This window comes from Poecilia reticulata, chromosome 19, assembly GCF_904066995.2.
Source record: "Poecilia reticulata chromosome 19, P_reticulata-male-v2, whole genome shotgun sequence".
In the NCBI taxonomy this organism is placed as follows: Eukaryota; Metazoa; Chordata; class Actinopteri; order Cyprinodontiformes; family Poeciliidae; genus Poecilia; species Poecilia reticulata.
In genome coordinates this window covers 24986870-25011090 of record NC_088848.1, presented here as the reverse complement: position 1 = coordinate 25011090, position 24221 = coordinate 24986870, and the positions used below count along the sequence as shown (strand labels likewise).

Here is a 24221-nt window from a genome sequence, read left to right as displayed (position 1 = left end):
GTTTGGAGCATTATTTTATGGTCTACCATATTCGGGAGCATGTTCCCAAAGCACATTGGACTCTCATTGGCCAGGAAGAGTAAAACCCAAATGTGGCATCATACTAGCCTGGTGGCAAACGTATCACAAGCTGTGACATTTTTCTGTCCTACAAACGAACCATATTGAATGGTGCTGTATGGTCAGATGTATAGGCTGACCATATACAATGATTTCAGAATCAGTGCAATGGTTCTGATACTAGTGTAGGTTTCAGAATCTACAATAATTCTAAAATCAACGCTTTGACTGTCGAGTGTTATGGAAACCAACAAAATAGCATCCAAACTGCTATTTTGACCCATACATATCAATAAAAACAAGGCATAATAGCTGTACCATGATGGGGTGACAAAACGTATCCTCTGAAGGTGAGGATAAGTGCTAGCAGAGCTGAATAGAGTCAGAGGGATCATCTTCATATTTCTCTGGTTATTCTGAGAAATATGAATAACGATATTGAGGAGTACCAGAAAGCATTTAAACTTGTAGAAACAATTTTTCTAACTTTGTATCAAATAATTTGAACTCTATACCATTGCAGATCAAGATAAATGTAATCTTATGCCCCTAAATCAGTAAGAATTCTGTATGTCTTTGAAAAAAATCATTCAATTCAATGTGCATTATTTATTTGGTTGAACCAGGTGCTGTCAAACCACAGAAGTCAACAGATTTCATTACAAAAGATTCTGAAAAGTATTTATAAATGTTTCTTTCATGGTTGAGTGGAAAGTAATGAGGTATGTTTTAAAGTTTTAAAATTAAGATCTAACTGTATTTTATTTTTTATTAAGGTCCCCATCCAGGAGTCACTAATTCTCTACAATGATTCTGAAATCAATGATTTGGCTGTTGAGTGCTTCATAAGTGAGTTTACCAATCCTATTTTATTGAAAGATACATTACCGTTTTGGATCCTAAAGAAGGCCATGTGGCTATCTTTATTTACAGCTCTGATGCAGTTTATGGGGGATATCACAACACAGAAGAACACTACACAAGCAAATTGCCTAACTCATATCCTGCTGGTCAGGGAATATTTTCAAAGTTTGACATTGACAAGTGTTACTTTGGTATTACTTTAAAATCATTTTCCGTTGTTTGTTTAGTTAGGGAAGGAAAAGGAAATTCTTAGAGATGAAATCTACTGCCAGGTCATCAAACAAACAACCAACAACCCCACCAGGTGAGTATTTCACATTCATTTGAGATTAAATATTGTGAACCCTCCCACAGTCCAAGCTCAACACTCAAGAGCACGGCAGATGTCCTGGTCAGACAAGGGGAAACGATGGGGAAGTTCCATCAGCACAAAAAAACCTCAGAAACGCATATGGGGTCAGTGCAACCCCACAGTGACAGCACTCAGGGTAAAAAGCTTGTGGGGTCAACTGCAATGAGGAAGTAAAAACCTATCTTGTAGGAAAAAAATAATTTAAGTCAATTCAAATACAAAAATACTTTATTAATTCCAGAGGAAAATTTAATGTTGCAAATCATTAATTTAGATTCTTCAAAGAGTTATTGAAGATGGTGGTGGCAGGCAGTGTTGTGGTCAAGACCACCTAACCCGAGACCAAGATCAAGACCAGAGTGTATTGAGACCGAGACAAGACCAAGACTTTTAGGGTCCGAGACCAAGTCAAGACCAAGATCGAGGGAAGTCGAGACCGAGTCAAGACCAAGACCAGTCAAGACCAAAATAGCTAACTGATACAACAAAATGAGAAATATGATCAAAATTGCTACTCAAATTGATCTGAAAGATCCATATTCCCATAAAAACACCTAGATATTAAATACTTAATAAAGCTAACCAATATTAAAAGCAGAACAAACTTTGTTCTGCTTTGCTTCCATCTCTGTGCTACAATCCACGGCGGTCTCGTGCCATCCCTAAAAACATAACGCCCTGGGCGCCCATATTGCTCATGTCAGAAACCACCACTGTCTGTACCATTAAATATAGCAATTGAGGCAATGCCCTGACGGTAAATAACTCCCAACTATGAACAAACCACTGCTTTAAGTACACGTTGAAACCACGACAACACATGTATATCTATATAGTTATCATTGAAAACAATTTAATGACTTTGTCATAACTTGTTGCGTATGGTGAACTGACAACTCCTCTGACGGTCAGACTTCTTAATGCGCATGCAGGCATGGTACTCACTGCATGTGTGCTATTCTGACATCGTATGGTAATCTGATAGAACAACGGCTCTCAGTGACATTCAAGTCCTATCTTCTAAGTAAAGAGCCGTTCAGAAAAATCGGACTGTTCCTGAATGTCACGTCACTATATTGCAGACTTTTGGACACAGCGTTGTCCCATATATGCGACAAGTCAGTCAACACCTCCGCACAATAATTCAGCGCAGTGAGTGACTTTTTTCCATCACAAATGCTTATGTGTCTCTGTACAGCCAGCTTTGCTAACATCACGTCAACGGAGCTTACCTTTCTTTGAGCTTCTTTTTTAAGTGACGAAAAAAGTTAGACATTGTCCCCACCGTCTGTGAAAATGAAGTGCTGCTGAGTTAGCTGTGGAACATCGGATGTCTTATGATTTATGCAGCGCTATTCTATTACTGACGATTTGACAGACATCTTCTGCTGCTGAGAGGAAACCACTGCGCATGTCTCAGAGCGCCGTGTGCGAGTGAAAGGTGGGGAGTAACAAACGCGTAATTGCTTGGATTTTAATCTGTGCGTTTTGCAGTCTGAGTCTACTGTAATTTAAACTATCTCAGCATAGTAGTCTAATGTCTTATATATTTAATGTTTTATATTAAAGCTCTATTGGAGAGGATGTGGTACAAGCAGGGGCGCGGTATAGGGGGGAAAAGTGATGACAATTCTAGGGGCCCTGACCAACAGGGGGTCCTCCACAATTTAGTTATTTATTTATTGTTGATAGAAATAAAAAAAAAATTGAAGCCCTGTCAATTACAAAATTAATCATATTGTATTGTCGAAGATTGTTTTTAGCAGTAAAAAATTTATGTTCCCACTCCCAGACCAAAAACACACATCTGTATTTGCCCTGAGCCTTATTAGGTGTGTTCAGACGATATGTGAACTCTATGTGGCAGGACCAGTGTGATTGAAAATGGGCAACTTGAATTTAAGACCACTATTTTAATATAAAATTGATCGCAATAACTCCACTTGAAAAGTTACCTTAAAGGCACACAGACCCACTACAGATTAGGCTTGAGACAATTTTACCCAATTCAATCATTTTATTATACAAATGTTTATTTTAGTCAATATGAAAAACACTCATTTAAAACCACTCACACATTAAAATGGACAGCTCTGAGACAGTGCAGATCTGGGTATTGACCTAAACTAAAGGAATGCAGCAAACAAGACAGCAAAAGTAAAAGAAAATCGTGCACCGAACCAGACAAAGAGGACCACCACCCGGAAAGTCGACTACCAACACCAAGAACTGGCCGTTTCCGGCTCAACTACTGGTTTATGTTCAACAGATACACCTAAATTAATTGGGCTTCTTGCCCACATATTGAAGTGGAGATGGCTGGAAAAAAGGTGCCTTGCCTGGCAAGCTCCTTACCACAAGGTGTATCGACCGCCGTTTAGAGCGCCATTCAAGCGTGCATTATTACACCAGCTGTTATACAGAAAATGGAAATAAATTACCACAAATAATAGGTTTGATGAGGAAATATGAATCCCGTTTTACCTAGCAGTGCCAGCAAATGCAGAAGGCTGAACAGGAAGAAAAACGTCATGTCAACCATTCCATACATAGAGACGCCTCATGGACCGCTCTCGACTAAAGTCGCTGACGAGATTTAGGGCGGCCATCTACCGCTCCACTCAGCGTTATGTGTTTAGCAGGCATAATGACGTATCAGCGCATCTAATCGATCATAACACGCCGGAGCAGCTAATGCGGGGTCTACTCTTATATTATGTCTGTGATTACATTGACATAATGAACCATTCGTCTTCTTTCTTCTTTAGATTTTAACGGCAGCTTACATCCATTTACGTTGCACTACTGCCCTCTATTGACTCCTACCATCTACACCTCAAAGATCCCAGTGTTTTTAAAAAAACGAAAAATCTTCTTTTTCCCCTCAATACTATTCAGCTGATCGATCACCTTCTCAAATTTCAATTTCCTACTAACACCTAATTCCGTTTTTAATAATCTTCTTTGGCTTGCATATTTTCTACATTTAATCAAAACATGTTCCACAGTTTCTACATCACCACACCATCTACATAAACCAGTAAGGTGTTTCCCCATCTTAAAAAGAGTTCCATTTAGGAAACTATGCCTGGTTCTTATTCTATTTATAATCATCTCCTCCCTCCTGTTTATTCCTCTGATCCTTGCTACATCGACTGTATTTTGTATCCTAAATAAATGTCTTCCATTTATTTCATTTACCCACCTAGCTTCCCATATTTTCTTGCTTTCTTTCCAAATTATACTTTTGCCTTCAGATTTACATAACTTTATTTGCATATCAATATCATCTTTTTTAATCGTCTCCTTAGCCAGCCTGTCCGCTCTTTCATTTCCTGTAACACCTACATGAGCAGGAGTCCAGAATAATATAACATTTTTATTTTGTTCACATATCCTATGATGAACTGCCATAATCTCATATAAAATATTTTGATGATTTTTTGTACGTCCCTTTCCGATACTCATCAATGCAGATAGAGAGTCACTACAAACTAGTATTTTATTCATATTAGTTTCCTTCACCCATTCTAAAGCTACTAAAATAGCACATAATTCTACTGCAAATACACTCAAATAATCAGATGTTCTTTTTGAAATACTAATCTTTAATTCAGGAATCACTACGGCTGCTTCACCGTAGTGATGATAGGTAGTGGTTGCGTCACTCTTGGGGTCTTTTGACCCATCAGTATAAATTTGCAAGTAGTGTTTATATTTATTCTGCATTTGATTATAAAATTCTTGGCAAATATCTAATGTTGTTTCTTTTCTTAACATGTGTTAGTGTTCTGTCTACATTAATATATTTCCAAGTCCATGTAGGTCTCAAAGGCCACAATACAGTTGGACTAAATTCCTTATAATATACATTAAAAATTTTCGCACAATCATCCCCAACCCACCCAAAGCTATCAATTTGTTTCTTTCCTCTTTCCCAACACTTTTCTACTACTTTCTTAACCGGGTGTTCTGCATTATGTCCTTTTAAACTTATCCAATAATTGACCATTAGCTGCTGTCTTCTAATGCATAATGGCATTTCTCTTGACTCTACTTGTAAAGCACATATTGACGTTGATTTAACTGCCCCTAAACAAATTCTCATTGCTCTGGCTTGCATGACATCTAACTTTTTTAACCTAGTTTTGGCTGCTGAACCATACACCACACTCCCATAATCTATTCTTTATCTAATTAGTGACACATATATATTTTTAAGGGAATCAAAACTTGCACCCATGTCAATCTTGCTAAACACCTCATAATGTTTAGAACCTTTTTACTTTTCTCCATAACATGTTCTATGTGATTTCTCCAAGTTACTTTCTTATCAAAAACTACACCCAAAAACCGAAACCAATTAGCCCTTTCTAACTCTTTCCCATACAAATACAACTTTTTATCAACCCCTAATTTTTTATTTGTGAAAAACATTATTTTTGTCTTTTCAATGGAAAATTTAAAGCCCCACTTTACCCTCCACTTACCCACTTTATCTATACCTTCCTGAAGTTTAACAGTAAGATATTCCACATTTCTCCCCCTTTTCCATAATGCTCCATCATCAGTAAAAAGTGACTTACAAAAACTGATAGATAATTCTTTAAAAATGTCGTTAATCTCCCCTCCTTCCAAATCTTATTGTATAAAATTAATAATTTATTTAAAACTTACTCACTTACATGTCTTAACATAATATAACACACTTCATCTTTACCTGGAGCACTATTCCTAGTTCTATCCAAAGCTCTTTTCAGCTCTCCAATAGAGAAAGGATAATTCATCAGATCATTATTATTCTCCTTTCTTCTTAAGATTCCATCATTTTCCTTTTTAGTTCTCTCCCTTCCCTCTATTTCATTAACTGATAAAATTTTTCCCACTATGAATCTCTACAAATGCTCTCACTAACATATCAGCCTTTTCCTTGTCAGTTACAGCTACTATATCATTTTTATTTAGTATAGAATATCTCCATTCCCTTCCATCTCCTCCCATTTTTTTGATCATCCCCCAAACATTCCCTAGTTTTGCCAATTGTGTCTCAGAAACTTCTCCAAAATTCTCTTTTTGTGCTTCTTATTGTTCTCCTGACTTTTGCTTGTGACTTTTTATATTCAATGAAATGTTGAAAATTATGAGACCTCTTAACCAATTTAAGTGCTTTATTTCTTTCTCTAACTGCTTTTCTACACATCATTCCACCATGGAACTAACTTTCTCCTATTTTTCCCTAATATTTTTGGAATAGACTCCTCAGCAGCAGTTAAATACCCTGACTAATCTCTCTGTTCATACTTTCAATACTCTGATCATTTTGAACATTTAAAATTTTTCTATCACATAAGTTATAAATTTCCTCCCAATTTGCTTTCTCAAATATCCACTTTCCTCCTATCATTTCAGGTCTATGCACCTGGCCCATCCTTATTTTGCTGATTATAATGTAGTGATCACTACCAAACGACTTATTTTTAATTTGCCAATCACATAGTGGAGCTAAACAGCTAGAAACAAAATGTCAAATCTAATACAGATTCCTTACCTGAATTTATATCAATTCTTGTCTTTACCATTATTCAAGCAAACCAGATTATTACTATCTAGAAATTCTTCTTAAATGTTCCCATTATAATCTACTTTTCCACTAACCCATAATGATAATGAATGATGTGCATTAAAATCTCCACACCAAATAACATTTCCTTTCATACAGTATCTATCTCTTCAAGTTTGCTTAACTCAAGCTTTTTACAAGGATTGTAAAAATTTAAAATCAACATTATCTTTTATTCTACCCATATTTCAGTTGCAACATACTGCAAATCTCCTTTCCTTCCAATACTTTTATACGGAATACCTTCCTTAATCAGAGAAAGACACCATCCCCCGTTTCCTTCTTCTCTATCATATCTAACTGCAATATATCCATCTATTTTGAAATCCAAACAAGGCCTCAGCCAAGTTTCAGTTTTTACACGCTTCTGCATATGTTACTTTCTGCTTAACTTTCGTTTTCTGTATAATTGTTTGTTGTTTCATTACTTCGCATCCCCAAAAAGCAACACTATGCTCTCCTCCACAACTACAGCAGTTTGGTTTAACTCCAACTCCACATTTACCATATTCATGGTCTCCAGAACATCGGGCACATATCCTTTTTCCTTTATAAATTTTTGCAATATGGCCAAATTCCTGACAGTTGAAGCACCTCACTGGTTTGGGCACGTATTCCCTGACACTAAATCTTATCACGCCAAAGAAAACCTCCCTTGGCATTTCTTTTGTTTCAAATTCCAACAACACAGTTTCTGTTTCAACCTTCTCTGTACCCTTTGTCATTCTTCGTGCTCCTTTTATTTCCTTGTTTCTTTCTTTCAAATTCTCAACTAAGTCCTTCCAACACTCAACGATACTCCTGTGATAATTCCTTTGCTTTAATTATTTATTTTTTCACCCACTTTAACAACTGCTTTGACTTTGACTTTACACACCCATCCAAGCTTTTTCACCTTTTCACCTTGCCCCTCCGAATTACATCCAATCAAAAGATTTCCGTCTCTCATTATTTTAGCATGTTTAATTTCCCCAACATATGTTTTAAGTGTTTTTGTTATCTTAAGTGGATCAATCTTTTTGACTCCTTCTCCTTCATCAAATCTTATTAGCCAAAGACAAAAAATTTTTGTCTTTTTGGTGCTTCTGTTCCTTCCTCAATTCCGTCATTATCGGTGTGTTCAGTGCTTTCCTCATTTCCTTTTTTCCTCTTTCTTTCAGCAGCTCGCTGCTTCTTTCCACCCTTTCCCACCAATTCCCACTCTTTATCTTCATTCTGCCCACTCCTTCCTTCCTCGTCACTACAATCCATACTATTACAGTCACTTCTTTCTAAATCCAACGTTGTCATGTTCTAATTTAAGTGGCATTTATTACCAAAGTTCAGTTCAGTTCCACAACTTTCCGAGTTGCAGCGTCCTTCTCCAACTTTGAATTTCCAATCTCCAGAAAAAGGCTGCAGTCTCTCTCCACTCCAGTTCAGAGCGTCATGTCAACCAGATGAGGGGGTGGGCTTTATATACCTGCACCCAGCTCCACATCCAATGGACCTTACCAAGCTCCGCCCTGAAACGCCCTTGAAAATCCCACGTGACTGCATGTCTCACAAACAAAGCCTCGCGGAGCTTAGTTTCTATGTAAACATGGCGTCTTTCATTTCGACTGACTCTCTGCAGAGTATTTCTGAGTCAATTAGTGTAGCATTTCTGCCGGATTTTCACAAAATATCAGCCACAACAATGGAACCAACAAGTTCATGTCATCTTTTTTGGATGACATCAAGGTGTTTGAGCCACGCTATGCCTCCAACATTGTGCGCGTCACAGCTAAATGCTACCGGTCGATGAGGAAAACAGCAGATCCTCACACCCTCAGCATAAATATAGCTGTGGACAAGATCACTGATGCCTATTGTTCTTGCAAGGCTGGGTAAGTCGGGCATTCATGGTTTTGAGGGTTATTTTTGAAATCAGTGATTTCTGTGGTTGGCAAATGTTTGAGTATACACTGTACTCGGTGCTGGCATGGCTAACACGATTACAGTTTAGTAAAAAGCCTTTTCAGGTCAAATAAAATCTTTAATATATGTCAGATACGGTACACATTGCATATTGTTCTGTTCAGCTAATGTAAGACTGTGTAACAGACAGGCTTCACAAATTTTTGTTTTAGTTCCACAAATACGATCAGGATACCTGACATCACCTGTACAGACACCCCATTGACAGTGGAGAACCATTCTTTTTCCAGTCCTGACGCAAAAACTTTCTGCCGGTCTGCTAGTCCACAATGTATATTAGCATGTGTTTACTACTGCAGCTTGTGTTTGTGAGACGGTCAAGCACGTGGTAGCTATGCTGTGACGTGAGATGGGCATTAGCCAATGAAATGCGGGCCCTGTGGTAAGGTCCATTACATTCAGGCACTTGTATGGCATGCTCAGAGCCCACAAGAGAGATCTTCTCTCTTGCTCTCGATGAAGGTGGACGCTTTTTTCCTCTGCTCCCTCCCTGCCCTTGTCTGCCCTGCTTGCTCTGTTTTTGTCCTGTCTTTTTCTATATTTTTGGAGCCTTTCTTTGCACATCATCCAAATCTACAAATTATGGATCTGGTCAACCGATCTCCCAATGCAATTGATCAAATTTTCGACGATAAGTCTGGGCACAGGAGAGCCTTCTTGTCCTGCGGGGGCACACCCAGCGGGATTCACCCTGGATTTATTCATGATAACAGGATTTCTTCTGTTTGGAGCTTGTGGATTCCTGGCTTATTGACAAATTTGTGATGGACTTGGCTGAACTAGCGAACACTCAGACTGTTGGTGTGGACAGAGAAGAGGACTCAAACTCACTAACCGGATGGAATCGATCTTGGAGAAATTGCTAGTTTCGGATCAGTGGAACGACCAAACTAATTTGGATGATTGGGAACTGAGATGTATTGGAGAGACTTTAGAGAAGATTGAAATTTATAATCTTCCCGACCTAAGACATTCCGTTTCTGAATTGGCTTTCCCCATGTTGCCTTGGAAGGGCTGCATATTTCTAATCTCCTTGAAGATATGTAAACACAACGCTCTTCCCTCCTCACCCCTCCTGTATCCATGGAGTTGCGAAGCTGAACACTCATAAAGACATTCCTAGATAAACAACATCTTATCGGACTCTGCCAGGGCGCTCAGTTTCTTTGTGGCCCTTTGACGTCACCGCTTTCACTCGTGTCTTTGTTTTGCCCATTTTTTTGTCTGAATGTTGCCACCTGCCCTACTGTGTCCATTCCTCTCTTTTGTTTTAGAAACGGTACAGTACTCCCTATTTAACCCAGGAAAGGATTATATTAGTTTATTAGTAATATCAGAAATTGTGGCATATGCACTATTTAGATCAATATTATACAGCCCAGAAATGGAATCAGAATTAGAATTAGAATAACTACGAACTTGGAATCCAGAAATACTTAACAATAACAGTCACTGCTTAGTTTATATTACTTTTAACCCAGAAAAGGATTTAGAACCAAGTTAGAATTGTGGAGTACTCACTTTAACCCAGAAAAGGAATGAGGATCAGTCATTCTTTAGCTTATTTTATCAGAAACTGTAAAGTTTCACTATTTAGAAATGGAATCAGATACTTAGCAACCCTGAACAGGAGCACCTAGTTTACATACTTTAGAACAACATTAGATTCGTTTTCTTTTCTCCTTTTTTCTTTCCTTGGTTTGTTATTTTGTTTGTATTTCCTTTTAACTCATTCATGTAAAGCACTTTGAATTGCCTTGTTGCTGAAAATGTGCTATATAAATAAAATTACCTTACCTTACCTTAGAAGGCATACTGCTGCCTCTACCCACAGCAAAATTATGAAAATAAATGCATAATACAATAAACAAGTAATCTGACAAAGGGTGAAAGGAAAATTCAAGCACATTATTGAAACCCACTGCTCTCATACTATCACCCTCTTTGCATACACTTATTCATGGTGCCACCTCTACAGATCAAGCTGTACCTTTGGCTGGCGGCTGCTTAGCCTTATTACTGGCTTCTTCCCTTGCTCTGCAATTCTCCAACCCTTTGTCATGCAGCACCTGCAAGAGATCTGTCAGGACAACGAACACCCATACCAAGGTAGAGAAGACAAAAGGTAACTTCTTAAGTGTATTTTGAATTTTTTGTGTGCTTTACATGTCTTTTTTACTTGTACTTACATCAGAGCTGGCATTGGTATGTCTGGATAACCTCCAGCGTTCAATCAATTTTGGTGGTCGACGAAACGTTCCCTCACACGTTGAGATGGAGGCCGTTCTAGTAAGTTACACATTTAGACAAATAGAAATCTGTCTACAAAAAAATGCTTCTTTTTGTTGGATTTCTCAGTTTTACCATTTGAAGCTTCTATTTATTTTGTCTCTTAGACTGGCAAAACTTCTCAACGCATTCCTATCCAGTTGCCGGGAGGAGTAGAATTTCCTGTCAAGATTCGCAGCTTCAGTGTATGATTGGTCTTTAAAACAAAAAATGCTGCATTTATATATATATATATATATATATATATATATATATATATATATATATATATATATAGGTCCTTCTAAACAAAATAGCATATTGTGATAAAGTTCATTATTTTTCATAATGTAATGATAAATATTAAACTGTCATATATTTTAGATTCATTGCACACCAACTGAAATATTTCAGGTCTTTTATCGTTTTAATACTGATGATTGTGGCATACAGCTCATAAAAATCCAAAATCCCTGTCTCAAAAAATTAGCATATTTCATTCGACCAATAAAAGAAATGTGTTTTAATACCAAAAAAGTCAATCTTCAAATAATTATGTTCAGTTATGCACTCAATACTTGGTCAGGAATCCTTTTGCAGCCTTCAATGCAGCATGGAGGCCATCAGCCTGTGGCTCTGCTGAGGTGTTATGGAGCCCAGGATGCTTCGATAGCCTTAAGCTCAACCAGAGTTTTGGGTCTTGGTCTCTCAACTTTCTCTTCACAATATCCCACAGATTCTCTATGGGGTTCAGGTCAGGAGAGCTGGCAGGCCAATTGAGCACAGTACCATGGTCAGTAATACCAGTGGTTTTGGCACTGTGAGCAGGTGCCAGGTTGTGCTGAAAAATGAAATCTTCATCTCCATAACGTTTTCCAGCAGATGGAAGCATGAAGTGCTCCAAAACCTCCTGATAGCTGCTGCATTGACCCTGCCCTTGATAAAACACTGGACCAACACCAGCAGCTCCCCAGACCATCACTGACTGTGGGTACTTGACACTGGACTTCTGGCCTTTTGGCATTTCCTTCTCCACAGTCTTCCTCCAGACTCTGGCACCTTGATTTCCGAATGACATGCAAAATTTGCTTTCATCTGGAAAAAAGTACTTTGGACCACTGAGCAACAGTCCAGTGCTGCTTCTCTGTAGCCCAGGTCAGGAGCTTCTGCCGCTGTTTCTGGTTCAAAAGTGGCTTGACCTTTGACCTGGGGAATGCAGCACCTGTAGCCCATTTCCTGCACACGCCTGTACACGGTGGCTCTGGATGTTTCTACTCCAGACTCAGTCCACTGCTTCCGCAGGTCCCCGAAGGTTTGGAATTGGTCCTTCTCCACAGTGCAGCGTTTTCTGCCACACTTTTTCCTTCCCACTGAGGTGCCTATTCGTTCAGAAATTTCTTTCTGTGTCTTACCCTCTTGCTTCAGGCCATCATTGAGGGCGTCAATGATGGCCTTCTGGACAGCAGTCAGGTCAGCAGTCTGACCCATGATTACGGTTTTGAGTAATGAACCAGGCTGGGAGTTTTTAAAAGCCTCAGGAATCTTTTGCAGGTGTTTAGAGTTACTTTGTTGATTCAGATAATGAGGTTAACGAGCTAACGGCTCGTTCAGAGAACCTTTTCATGACATGCAAATTTTTTGAGACAGGGATTTTGGGTTTTCATGAGCTGTTTGCCAAAATCATCAGTATTAAAACAATAAAAGACCTGAAATATTTCTGTTGGTGTGCAATAAATCTAAAATATGTGACAGTTTAATTTTTATCATTACATTATGGAAAATAATCAACTTTATCACAATATGCTAATTTTTTGAGAAGGACCTGTGTATATGCCGTTTTATATCTTTATCTTTATCTAGGTGACAGTAGATGTTGTGACAGAGTTGTGTGAAAACATGGAAATCGTAGAGTTTACAGAGGTCAAGGAGTTTTCCCTCATCGCCACAAGATATCAAGGTAACTGTGACATCCATTACTGGTGGTAAACTATGGGCTAAAGATAGTGAGTATTCAGCTGGTTTGACAATGTCTGTCTGTAACCATAGTAAACTGTTTTTGATCTATTCGCCAGCTGTTAAACTTCTTCATATAGTGTAGTGTTTTACTCATTGCTTCTTGGTCTAACTGTCTCCCCTGTTTGTCCTTCTAAAAATGTAATCTTCTGTAAATGATCTCAAAATGGTTCTCATTACTTTTCATTCAGTTACTCAAATGAATATGAGGACAGTGTTTGATACCCATGCTGCTACGGTGGGTAAGGTGTAGATGTACACGTTTCTTGCTGTGTTGCAAGTACAGATCAGAACATTTTAATATTGTTAAAAGTTCAGTATTTTTTGTCACTCATTTCAGAAAGAAAACCCCCTCATAAATAGATCCATAGAGTAAAAATATTTTGAGCCTTAAGATAATGAAATACAAACATCTTAATTCTTCTGCACACAAGGCTGTGCAGAAGAAAGTACAATAGGGGCGAACTGATGTACAACACCATCAGTAGGGTACAATCAGTGGCGGTTTCTGATATGAGCGCCCCCTTCATGCCGCTCTTGGAATTTCACGCTCGTGCGTTAATTTGCCCTTCTCAGTGTCTAACAGGCGGCTGGTAGAGGTTGGTCAGGTTTGCCCCGTGTATTGTTTGAAGGCATACCTCCAGGTTAAACTGTGGAACAGATTGGTTTCCCCCATTTTCTTGCACCCTTTTTCCCTCAGTGGGGTCAAGAGGGGTGCTGGTGCCCATCTCCAGCCAATGTTTCGGGCGAGAGGCGGGGTCACCCTGGACAGGTTGCCAGTCTGTCGCAGGGCAACACAGAGACACACAGGACACACAATCATGCACACACACACTCACACCTAGGGACGATTTGGAGAGGCCAATTAACCTGACAGTCATGTTTTTTGGACTGTGGGAGGAAACCGGAGTACCCGGAGAAAACCCACGCACGCACAGGGAGAACATGCAAACTCCATGCAGAAAGACCCCAGGCCGGGGATCGAACCCAGAACCTTCTTGCTGCAAGGCAACAGCTCTACCAACTGCGCCACTGTGCAGCCCTAGTTTATATATTTAATTTTTTATATTAAAGCTCTATTGGAGAGGATGTGGTACAAGCAGGGGCGCGGTATAGGGGGGAAAAGTGATGACAATTCTAGGGGCCCTGACTAACAGGGGGCCTCCACAATTTATTTATTTATTTATTGTTCATAGAAATAAAAAAAATTGGGGCCATGTCAATTACAAAATTAATCATATTGTATTGTTGAAGATTGTTTTTAGCAGTAAAAATGTTATGTTCCCACTCCCAGACCAAAAAACACATATCCATATTTGCCCTGAACCCCCAACCCCTGCACGATATGGTTCGTTCCTGCTTGGAGCGCTTCATCATGACGCTGTTAGCAGCAGTCAGTAGAAGACACGAACGATTGTGGCAGTTACTATGCTGCTAAGAGAAGTTATAAAACCAGGTTTTCAAAATAAATAAATAAATGGAGAGATAGATGGAGAGAGAAAAAGGCAAGAGTGTCAATTTATAGCTCAGTTTTTCTCCAAGAGAGGTTAGTAGACTGTATGAGATTATCAACCATTCAGCATAGTTAGCTTAGCTACAGACTACTGATTTTCCTCCATTTCACTAGTATTTAATGAATTAAGGAATTAAATTACCAACATATTCATATATTTAACTTGTCCCTGTACCTTTTACCACTCAGATGAGTCAGTCAGCAGCAACTCTAACCCACGTCCCTCCTGACCTGCCCCCTCCTAAGTGAAATTAAAGCTGCAGTATGCAATTTTTCATTTTTTAAATATATATTTTTCCATATATTTGTAAAAACTGTCATTATGTTGTGTCATTATGGTATGAGAGGTAATCTGTGAAAAATCTATTTCCTCTGCTTTCTCCCAGTGCTCTCTAAAAACAACCAGTCAGTGGCAGGAGAGGTTTAGTGCTGTCAATCACAATCTCATGTGGCTCATCCTTCCTCCCCCTTGCTCTGTGCTATTCTGCAGCTAGCATAGCCTGTTGTAAATGCTTAGTCTAGTACAGTGTTTCTCAACCTTTTTCAGCCCAGCGCCCTCCTAGCCTTTATCCACGTCCCTCACCGCCCCCCACCAAAGAATTTTTAAGCTACTTTGCACTGATTGTTATTTTATTATTAATATTACTATCACTATTGTTGATGTTTTGATTTATATGATTGTTTCTGTATTTATCATCAAAAATAATTTCCCAGAGAACAAAAAAAGCCATGGGAATAGAAATTATTTTCACAGGTGTCTAAGAAAAATGCAATGAACATTCAAGTTAAAACATCATGTGTTGATTTTTCACTGTTCAGAGTCAGATTCTCTGTTTTTATGCCATAATTCACATCTAGTTCGTCGCTCCGTTGTATGTCCCGCTTCTCCTGTTTCAGAGTTTTGCGCAATGTGCGCGTCATTTTTTTTTTTGTTTGTTTGTTGTTTTTTTAACCCCCTATGGTGCACAGCATTCGGGAAGCGTATCGATGGGGAAAAGGCAGACTGACATAAACCTTTTAAAACAACGGAAACAATTTCGGTATTCTGATTATTGAAATTTAAAAATGCTGTGTTGTTCTATCACACCCGTTTCATACCAGACCACTTACAGCACCGTGTTAATGCTATAAAATGAACGCTCTCTGTCGTAGTATCACCCATGGAGGGATTTCTTGATTTAAATGGGCTCATTTTTTAGAGGGATACAAAGACAGAGTATTGTGATTTTAGTAATTACATGTTTATAAGAGCGATTTTCTGGTGTCCTTCCATGGAAGCGGGCAGCTTTCAAACGGAAAAAAGCCACTTTTTAATATAAGTTGGCACAACATATGTACAAAAATACCAGACAAAGTGAATCTCAGCAACGTCATCAGCCGGTGTAACGCTGAACTGATGCGCCGGTGAAGCTACTAGCAGGAGAACGGAGCTGCGCCAATAAGCTACAAACACTGAATAGAAGAAGAGCTGCCATCGATACAGTTGCAGCCAATCATGTTTTAATGTTACACAATACAGTTTTACCAAGATGCTCAAAGTCGAAACTGGCATTGTTGTGCATATAAGGTGTAAAGTTTACTTTCGACCAAACATCCCCCAAAGGAATCCCAGCGCCCCCCTTTTGTAAAAATGTCCGCCAGCGCCCCCTGCCGTCCTCTGAACGCCCCCCGGGGGGGCGGTACCGCCCATGTTGAGAACCTCTAGTCTAGTAAGTGATAGCAGATAAACGATTTTCCTGTAACAATAAATTGTTTCTCCACCATTAGCACATTTAGCAGTGAGTGAATGAGGTTGATTGACAGTGCCAAGAGCGTCCTACTGGTTCTGATTGGTTGCTTTGGTCAGAACGGTGCATTACTTTAGCCAGTAACAGTAGTTCAGGAAGGAGGTGGAGGAGATTGATTGTTTTCACAGATCATCTGTCTCATAACAAACTGTCACGACATGATGACAGCTTTAACAAATATGGAGAAAACATATTTTTTTATTAAAGTTATATACTGCAGCTTGAATAAAATGCAACTACATAGCATTTTTTTGAGAAGTCTGGATTGCTTCATGTATATTTTGCACGTTGCCTTTTAGTGTTTCTCATGGGGAGAGAGATTTCAGTAATCTAAAACTAATAGAAAAAAATTAAGCAGGAGGGGGACGCTAGTGTGCAGTAATGGAGTAGACGTGTTTTGTAGAGCTCCGTGTCACTGCCTTCATTTAACATTTCATTACTGCACCAAAGTTATAAATTTTTTCACTGAAGGAGTAGTTGGCATCCGTTTCTTCAGTTTATTTAAGTTTTGGCATTTCACATTACGCCAAGGAAAGACGAAGCCCAGAAGTCAACCGCTCAGGCGGGCTTTGTTGTTAGCAACGAGGATATCTTAGCCGCCGTCTATAGAGCTTTGGAGCTGACGTTACAACGTATGACGTTTTCGTCGCTCGGCCCCTCTTTTTCTCCGTATGGTGAGCCCTTCAGTGGAGGAGGGAGTGTTTCGCCAGAGTTTGTATGATGCTCATATCTGTCTTCTCCTGAAGAAGGGCAGGGATTGCTCTAATGTTGCCTCATACCGTCCTTTAAGCTTACTAAATGGTGACCAGAAAATAGTAGCCAAAGTATTAGCTACTCGTTTAAATAAACACATAGGTCATCTGACCCGTCCCGACCAGATTGGCTTCATCCCTAACAGGTATTCTTTTTCCAACACTCGTCGACTCTTAAATGTTATGTGCCAGACCAACCTTCCTGCCTCTGCAGTTATTTCATTAGATGCTCAGCAAGCATTTGACCAAATTGAATGGGACTATTTGTTTTTGATTCTCCAAAAATTTGGCTTTGTCGATAAATTTATGACATTACTAAAAATGCTCTACACTCAGTCCAAATCCTCAGTTCTGACTAATCACGACAGGTCTGCTTCTTTTTTATCACATCGCGGAACCAGACAGGGGTGTTGTCTTTCACCGTTGCTATTTGCACTGGCCATGGAACCCCTTGCTATTTCCATCAGGACCCATCCATTGATCACTGGCATTTCAGACTATGCCACAAATAGTCCCATTGGCCTGTAGCAGATGATGTTATCCTGACCCTTTCAGATGTTACAGTCTCTCTTTCTCCACTTCTTATTCTTATAAATAAATTTGGCAAGCTTTCCGGTTTTACTATAAAAGTCTTTTTATGCCTTTTTCAGATGTTCTGGATGCTGCTTTTCTTAGCAACTTGCCATTCAAAGTTTCCACTAGTTATTTTGAGTATCTTGGGATAAATATCACAAGGGACCCTAAACTCCTTTTTAAACATAACTTTCTGGATTTAATCAACTAACTTAAATCTATGGTCGACATGTGGAGGCTCCTTCCTCTTTCATTGATTGGTCGCATTAATATTGTCAAGATGATGGTCTTCCCAAAATGTACCTATCTTTTTCAAAATATACCCATTTACCTCACTGCTTCCTTTTTTAAGATGATAGATTCCATTATAATCCCTTTTGTCTGGGCCGGTAAAACATCCTCGAATATCAAAGTCTCACCTACAGAAACCTACTGGTGAGGGTGGTATTAGGCCTTCCTGTTTTTCGATATTACTGGGTGTGTAATGCCAGATCCTGGGTTTTCTGGACTCATCTCTATTCAAGAGGTGAGGTGGTTGACTCGCTATTACCCAAATGGCCGTTAAATGAAAACCTTGCGTCCTTAGAACTTACTACTTCCTCCTTAGCTGCAGTATTGTTTTCCAATCTTTCTTTGTTTTTTCAGTTGCTGAAGGATAATTTTATACTAAAAAATTAATTCATGATTTTGAAGCAGATTAAGAATGTCCTGAATCTCCCTGGTTTTTCCATCTATGCTCCAATTTGTCAGAACTCAGCATTTAAGCCAGGCAATATGGATGTAGTTTTTAAGCACTGGTTAAATAAGGGCATAGCAGCTGTTAAGGATTTATACATCAATAATTTGCTTCCTTCACGCAACTCCAATCAAAATTCGGTCTTCCTTTTAGCAATTTTTTCAGGTACTTGCAAGCTCGGAATTTTGTCAAACAGCACTTCCCCTACTATGAAACCATACCTGTGCAGCATAATTTCTATGAGCTCATTAAAAAGCCCCCTACCTCTAAAAAGCTAATTTCTCAGTTCGTTAATCTTTTCAGTTTATCGCCATCTACTATACTCATCTACTAGGCATATAAAAGAGGCCTGGGCTTCTGATACACTAGGTGAGATTTCGGATGAGCAATGGGATTTGAGTCAGTCGAGAATCAAAACCTGTTCCATTAATTCTAGACTGCAACTTATTAAATTCAAAGTTATCCATCGGCTGCACTTTTCTAAAACTAAACTTAATAAGCTATTTCCCTGCATCTCACCAAAATGCAACAAATGTAAATTAGATGATGGGACTTTGGGTCATTTGTTTTGCTCTTGCCCTAAACTTCTGGACTTCTGGTGCAGGATATTTGAATTTTATAGCAACGCTTATGCAAGCTTCTATGTCCGGATAGGCATTTGATAATTTTGGGTTGCTCTAAATCCTCTCTTACTCTTCCCATGTCTTTACAACAGTCACTAATGTTTGGTTTAGTGGTAGCAAAACGGGTTATTCTGCGGGAATGGAAATCCTCTACCCCGCCTTGTTTTAAGAAATGGCTTAAAGATATGGTGTCCTTTATCTATCTTGAGGAAATTCGATACTCTTTGTCTAACAATCATCAGAAGTTTCCTGATGTGTGGGGTCCTTTCAATAGATACATACAAAATAATGGGCTAAAATGACTGTCGTATTCTTCTGGACCTGTATTTTCCTTTAATTTATTTATCTTTTCGTCATTATTATTTTTACTGTGATTATAATTTATTGTTTTCACCTTTTATTGATATTCCATATTCTATGGTGAGCTGTTGATACAATGTCTCCAGAAATGTCTGTTGTTCGCTTGGACTCTGTGTCATGCTTGATTACACTCTACGGTCTGATGTGCACATATTTTATCCTCTTATCAGACCTTCAGTTAGCTGACAATGTTTTGACTGTTCTGTCTTGTTGATTTTTGTTTTTGTTGCTTTTGTTTACTTTTTGTTGTTTTTCTTTATGTTTCTTCTCCTATCTTGGCTGTTTAACCTTGAAAAATCATAAATAAATACATTTTAAAAAATTAAGCAACCTACTTGCATACTGTATGCGCACTGAATTTTACTCTTGCATGTAAAATTCATGAGAAGTAAATATTGTACTAGTTATCAGTATTGGACCAAAGAAAGTAAGGCAGTTGCAAGCCTTTGAAATTGCGATGTTTTTGATGCGTCAGATAAACTCAAGAAATTGTAACAGCAGCTGTGTGAGGGGGGGCCCAATTTAAGTTTTTGTCAGGAAGCCCAAGATTTCTGGCAGCGCCCCTGGGTACAGTACACTACGGATTTGAATGTTATGAATAAGTTCATTTGAAGACAAGAATATATGCACATCTTAAAGCACTCATGTTTCAGTTTTTAGAGACGGAAGTATAGGAATTGGAGCTCTGGCAAATGTGTGTATAAAATAGCATTTGATGAGGATGTTAGATGTGATCTGGTCAGCTTGTTAGGACATTTGTATTTCAAGCAGCTACACACCTGAGTGACATAGTGCTCCACATCTCTCTTGATATGGGCTCAATAAAACCTCTTATGAGATTCATCACTCTCTCCACACCCAGATGGCCCATCTCTTGATGCAGCTAGACCAACTTGTGGAACTTTTGAGACAAGAGCAGTTGTTCTTGGTTGGTTGTTTTTCTCTACAGCATTCCATCAGCTCCCATGTGTAGTTTGTGTCTCTCTCCCTAGTGCTGCAGTTTTACTGTTGAGCTGTTTTCCGCCCTCACACAATGGAGCACCTCCTTTATCACAGCATCCTCTTTTTGGACCCCTTTAAGGATTGTTTGTCACTGAACTGACTTCCTAACCTTCCTTCTTAGTGAGAGTATTAATAAGTGGGCAAAGCCATAGCTCATTCTTCTGGGATTTTACAGTGACTGACCATGTTATGCTGTGCATCACCTCAGGAAGTACATCCTGTGTACAGTCAGTTATGTTCTCCATATCAATAGGAGATTGATTTGTGATTCAGTCCTTATCTAACAAGTCCTCCAAATATTACTCTGTTTCTTTGTGGAGTGGCCTGGGGACTGAGATGTATGTCTTTTTGACATGAGTTGATCATTTAGTCTGATTTTGAGAGACAGAATGGTCCTAACATCATACTCATCACTAGCAAAAGCATGTTTTTCCTTTAAGAGCTGTTTAACTTTGTCTTGTTTCATTTGAAGGAAGGTGGTCAGGGAAATGGGCAGATCTACTAGGATGGCAGTTGCCACCCCAAATGAGAGCCTTGCCACCCCTGTTGCCACCCCAGCTGGCGACTATGAATTCAATAAATAGTTATGGGAAATCGGACATTAAGCACATGAATCTCTTTTTTCCGACAACATTGAATGCAACACAATGTAACCTGACACCTACTGCTGAGTAGCGGGAAGTGCGAGAGAAGGACAGAGCGCGAGGCAGCAGCATTGATGGAATGGATATAAATTACTGGACTGGACATTACGTGACTTATCGTGCACCACACATAAGCCATTGCTGTCCATTGAGTCAACATTATGAGTGGTCAGAAAATACCACAGTCACGCAAAGAATCTGAAAAATGGACGCAATATTTAGCGGTTATCTAATTCAACCCTATGAATTAGATAACAAGGGGTTCAGATTTAACAGGTGAGGAAAAAGTTTTAACTTAAAGAAAACATTGAAGAAGTGAGCAGTGGGTCAGTTATGCTAGCCTAACTGTTGCTAGCCTTCTATTGACTTTGATAACCTTAACATGTGCTGCGCAGTTCGGTGTGTTTTGGTTCCGTTAGCACTAAAACAGGTCAACCCGCCCACCAAGTCATCATTAGAGCAGCTGTTTAAATGAGCTAATCAACCACAGCTGTGCTCTGGCGAAAACGTGATAATGACAATATCGACATCAAGCCTGACAGCATAATGTAACAGACCCAATGTTATGTTTTGGTGTTTTTGCTACTTTTTTGCGTGGGAAATGTTTGTTTTTTGGTGTTGATTCCCCTGATCGGTAATCTCTGCTCTATCTGCTCGTTGAGCTGCTGTCTGTCGGTTGCCATGGCAACAGGTCCGCGTAAAGTTGACACACAGAGCGAGAAAATTCATAATAGAAGTGGTGTTTGGTTCTTCACCTGTTTATCAGCTTTATTGTACCTTTATTGTGGCGCACTGTCTGCAGCCGCTGCAATTCCTAAAAGTTAAACAATCGACAAAAACTGAACTAATCATCAAACTACAGCTCCTACATCATATTTAAAATAAAACGATTGATCAATATAAGAGAAATTTGCCCCTTCTTGCATCTTGACAGAAGTAATAGAAACAAAATTGTTATAGATTTGTATCACAGAGAATTTATCAAACATCAGTTTTCTCCTCTATAGTTTAAGTCGTATTTAATACAGTCATGGCCAAAAGTTTTGAGAATGACACAAGTATTATATTTTCACATGATCTGCTGCCCTCTGGTTTTCATGTGTGTATGTCAGATGTTTTCATCACATCCAAAAATACAATTGCAATCATATTATGAGTAACAAAAGCTTTTATTGACAGTTAGAATGAATTAATGCAGCAAGTCAGTATTTGCAGTGTTGACCCCTTTTCTTCAGGACCTCTGCAATTCTCCCTGGCATGCTCTCAATCAACTTCTGAACCTAATCCTGACTGATAGCAGTCCATTCTTGCACAATCAATGCTTGCATTTTGTCAGAATTCCTAGGTTTTTGTTTGTCCACCCGTCTCTTGATGATTGACCACAAGTTTTCAATGGGATTAAGATCTGGGGAGTTTCCAGGCCATGGACCCAAAATCTCTATGTTTTGTTCCCTGAGCCAGTTGGTTATCACCTTTGCTTTATGGCAAAGTGCTCCATCATGCTGGAAAAGGCATTGTTCATCACCAAACTGCTCTTGGACGGTTGGGAGAAGTTGCTCTCGGAGGACATTCTGGTACCCATCTTTATTCATGGCTGTGTTTTTAGGCAAGACTGTGAGAGAGCCGACTCCCTTGGCTGAGAAGCAACCCCACACATGAATGGTTTCAGGATGCTTTACAGTTGGCATGAGACAAGACTGGTGGTAGCGCTCACCTCGTCTTCTCCGAACAAGCTGTTTTCCAGATGTCCCAAACAATCAGAAAGGGGATTCATCAGAGAAAATGACTTTACCCCAGTCCTCAGCAGTCCACTCCCTGTATCTTTTGCAGAACATCAGTCTGTCCCTGATGTTTTTCCTGGAGAGAAGTGGCTTCTTTGCTGCCCTCCTTGAGACCAGGTCTTGCTCCAAGAGTCTCCGCCTCACAGTGCGTGCAGATGCACTCACACCTGCCTGCTGCCATTCCTGAGCAAGCTCTGCACTGCTGTTAGCCCGATCCCGCAGCTGAAACAGTTTTAAGAGACGGTCCTGGCACTTGCTGGTCTGTCTTGGGCGCCCTGGAGCCTTTTTGGCAACAATGGAACCTCTCTCCTTGAAGTTCTTGATGATGCGATAGATTGTTGACTGAGGTGCAATCTTTCTAGCTGCGATATTCTTCCGTTAGGCCATTTTTGTGCAGTGCAAGGATGACTGCACGTGTTTTTTTAGAGATAACCATGGTTCACAGAAGAAACAATAATGCCAAGTGGTGTCATTCTTACTTAATCATGACAGATTGATCTCCAGCCCTGTCCTCATCAACACCCACACCTGTGTTAATGGAACAATCACTGAAACGATGTTAGCTGATCCTTTTAAGGCTGCAATGAAGTTGAAATGTGTTTTGGGGATAAAGTTCATTTTCTAGGCAAATATTGACTTTGCAATTAATATGCAAATTGCTATTATAAAAACTGAAGCAGTAGACTTTGTAAAAATTTACATTTGAATCATTCTCAAAACCTTTGGCCATGACTGTAGATATATCTGATAACAAATGATGGCGCTACGAATATTTTTGTGACAGATTTGTGCTCGTCCTGCATTGGAATAAAATGGTTTTCTGGACATAACTCAATGAATCACATAGCGACTAATGTGATGTCCAATCCAGTAATACATATCAATTAGCAGGAGTAAGAAAGACATAAAAATGATTAACTATACAATATTAAGAAATTATATGTAATCCTCAGTGCTTCATGAAGCTCATTTTGAAATAATGCAAGTTAAAAACAATATTTTGCAACAAGTAAATTAAGTCCAATGTTAGGTCTGTGTAAGCTAAATGTGAGAATGAGACATTTTATATATGTGTAGATTATATATATATATATATATATAATATATATATATATATATTAGAGGTATGACGATCCATCGGTCACCGATCATAATCGGCCGATTTTCGTGAAAAAGTGCACGATCGGCGAACATTGGCTCTTGTTGCTGATACCGATCACCTGCATCTCATTTCGCAGCCTGCCTGTGCAGCTGGTCTCCTCTTTCCTTCACACTGCGCAAGCGCAGCAACAAATCCTAAGCGATGTGGAACTA

General features: G+C 39.2%; 1 protein-coding gene across 1 annotated transcript in view; it reads left to right on the top strand.

Moving 5' to 3' along the window:
- The window catches only part of myo15b (myosin XVB), a 192967-nt gene that overhangs the window by 156470 nt on the left and 12276 nt on the right, over positions 1-24221 (top strand). Inside the window, exons 53-59 of the mRNA XM_081600474.1 lie at positions 837-909; positions 994-1070; positions 1152-1228; positions 10834-10964; positions 11050-11144; positions 11252-11329; positions 12984-13080. Coding sequence (XP_081456600.1) covers positions 837-909; positions 994-1070; positions 1152-1228; positions 10834-10964; positions 11050-11144; positions 11252-11329; positions 12984-13080 — 628 coding nt within the window. The remainder of the gene's footprint in view (positions 1-836; positions 910-993; positions 1071-1151; positions 1229-10833; positions 10965-11049; positions 11145-11251; positions 11330-12983; positions 13081-24221) is intronic.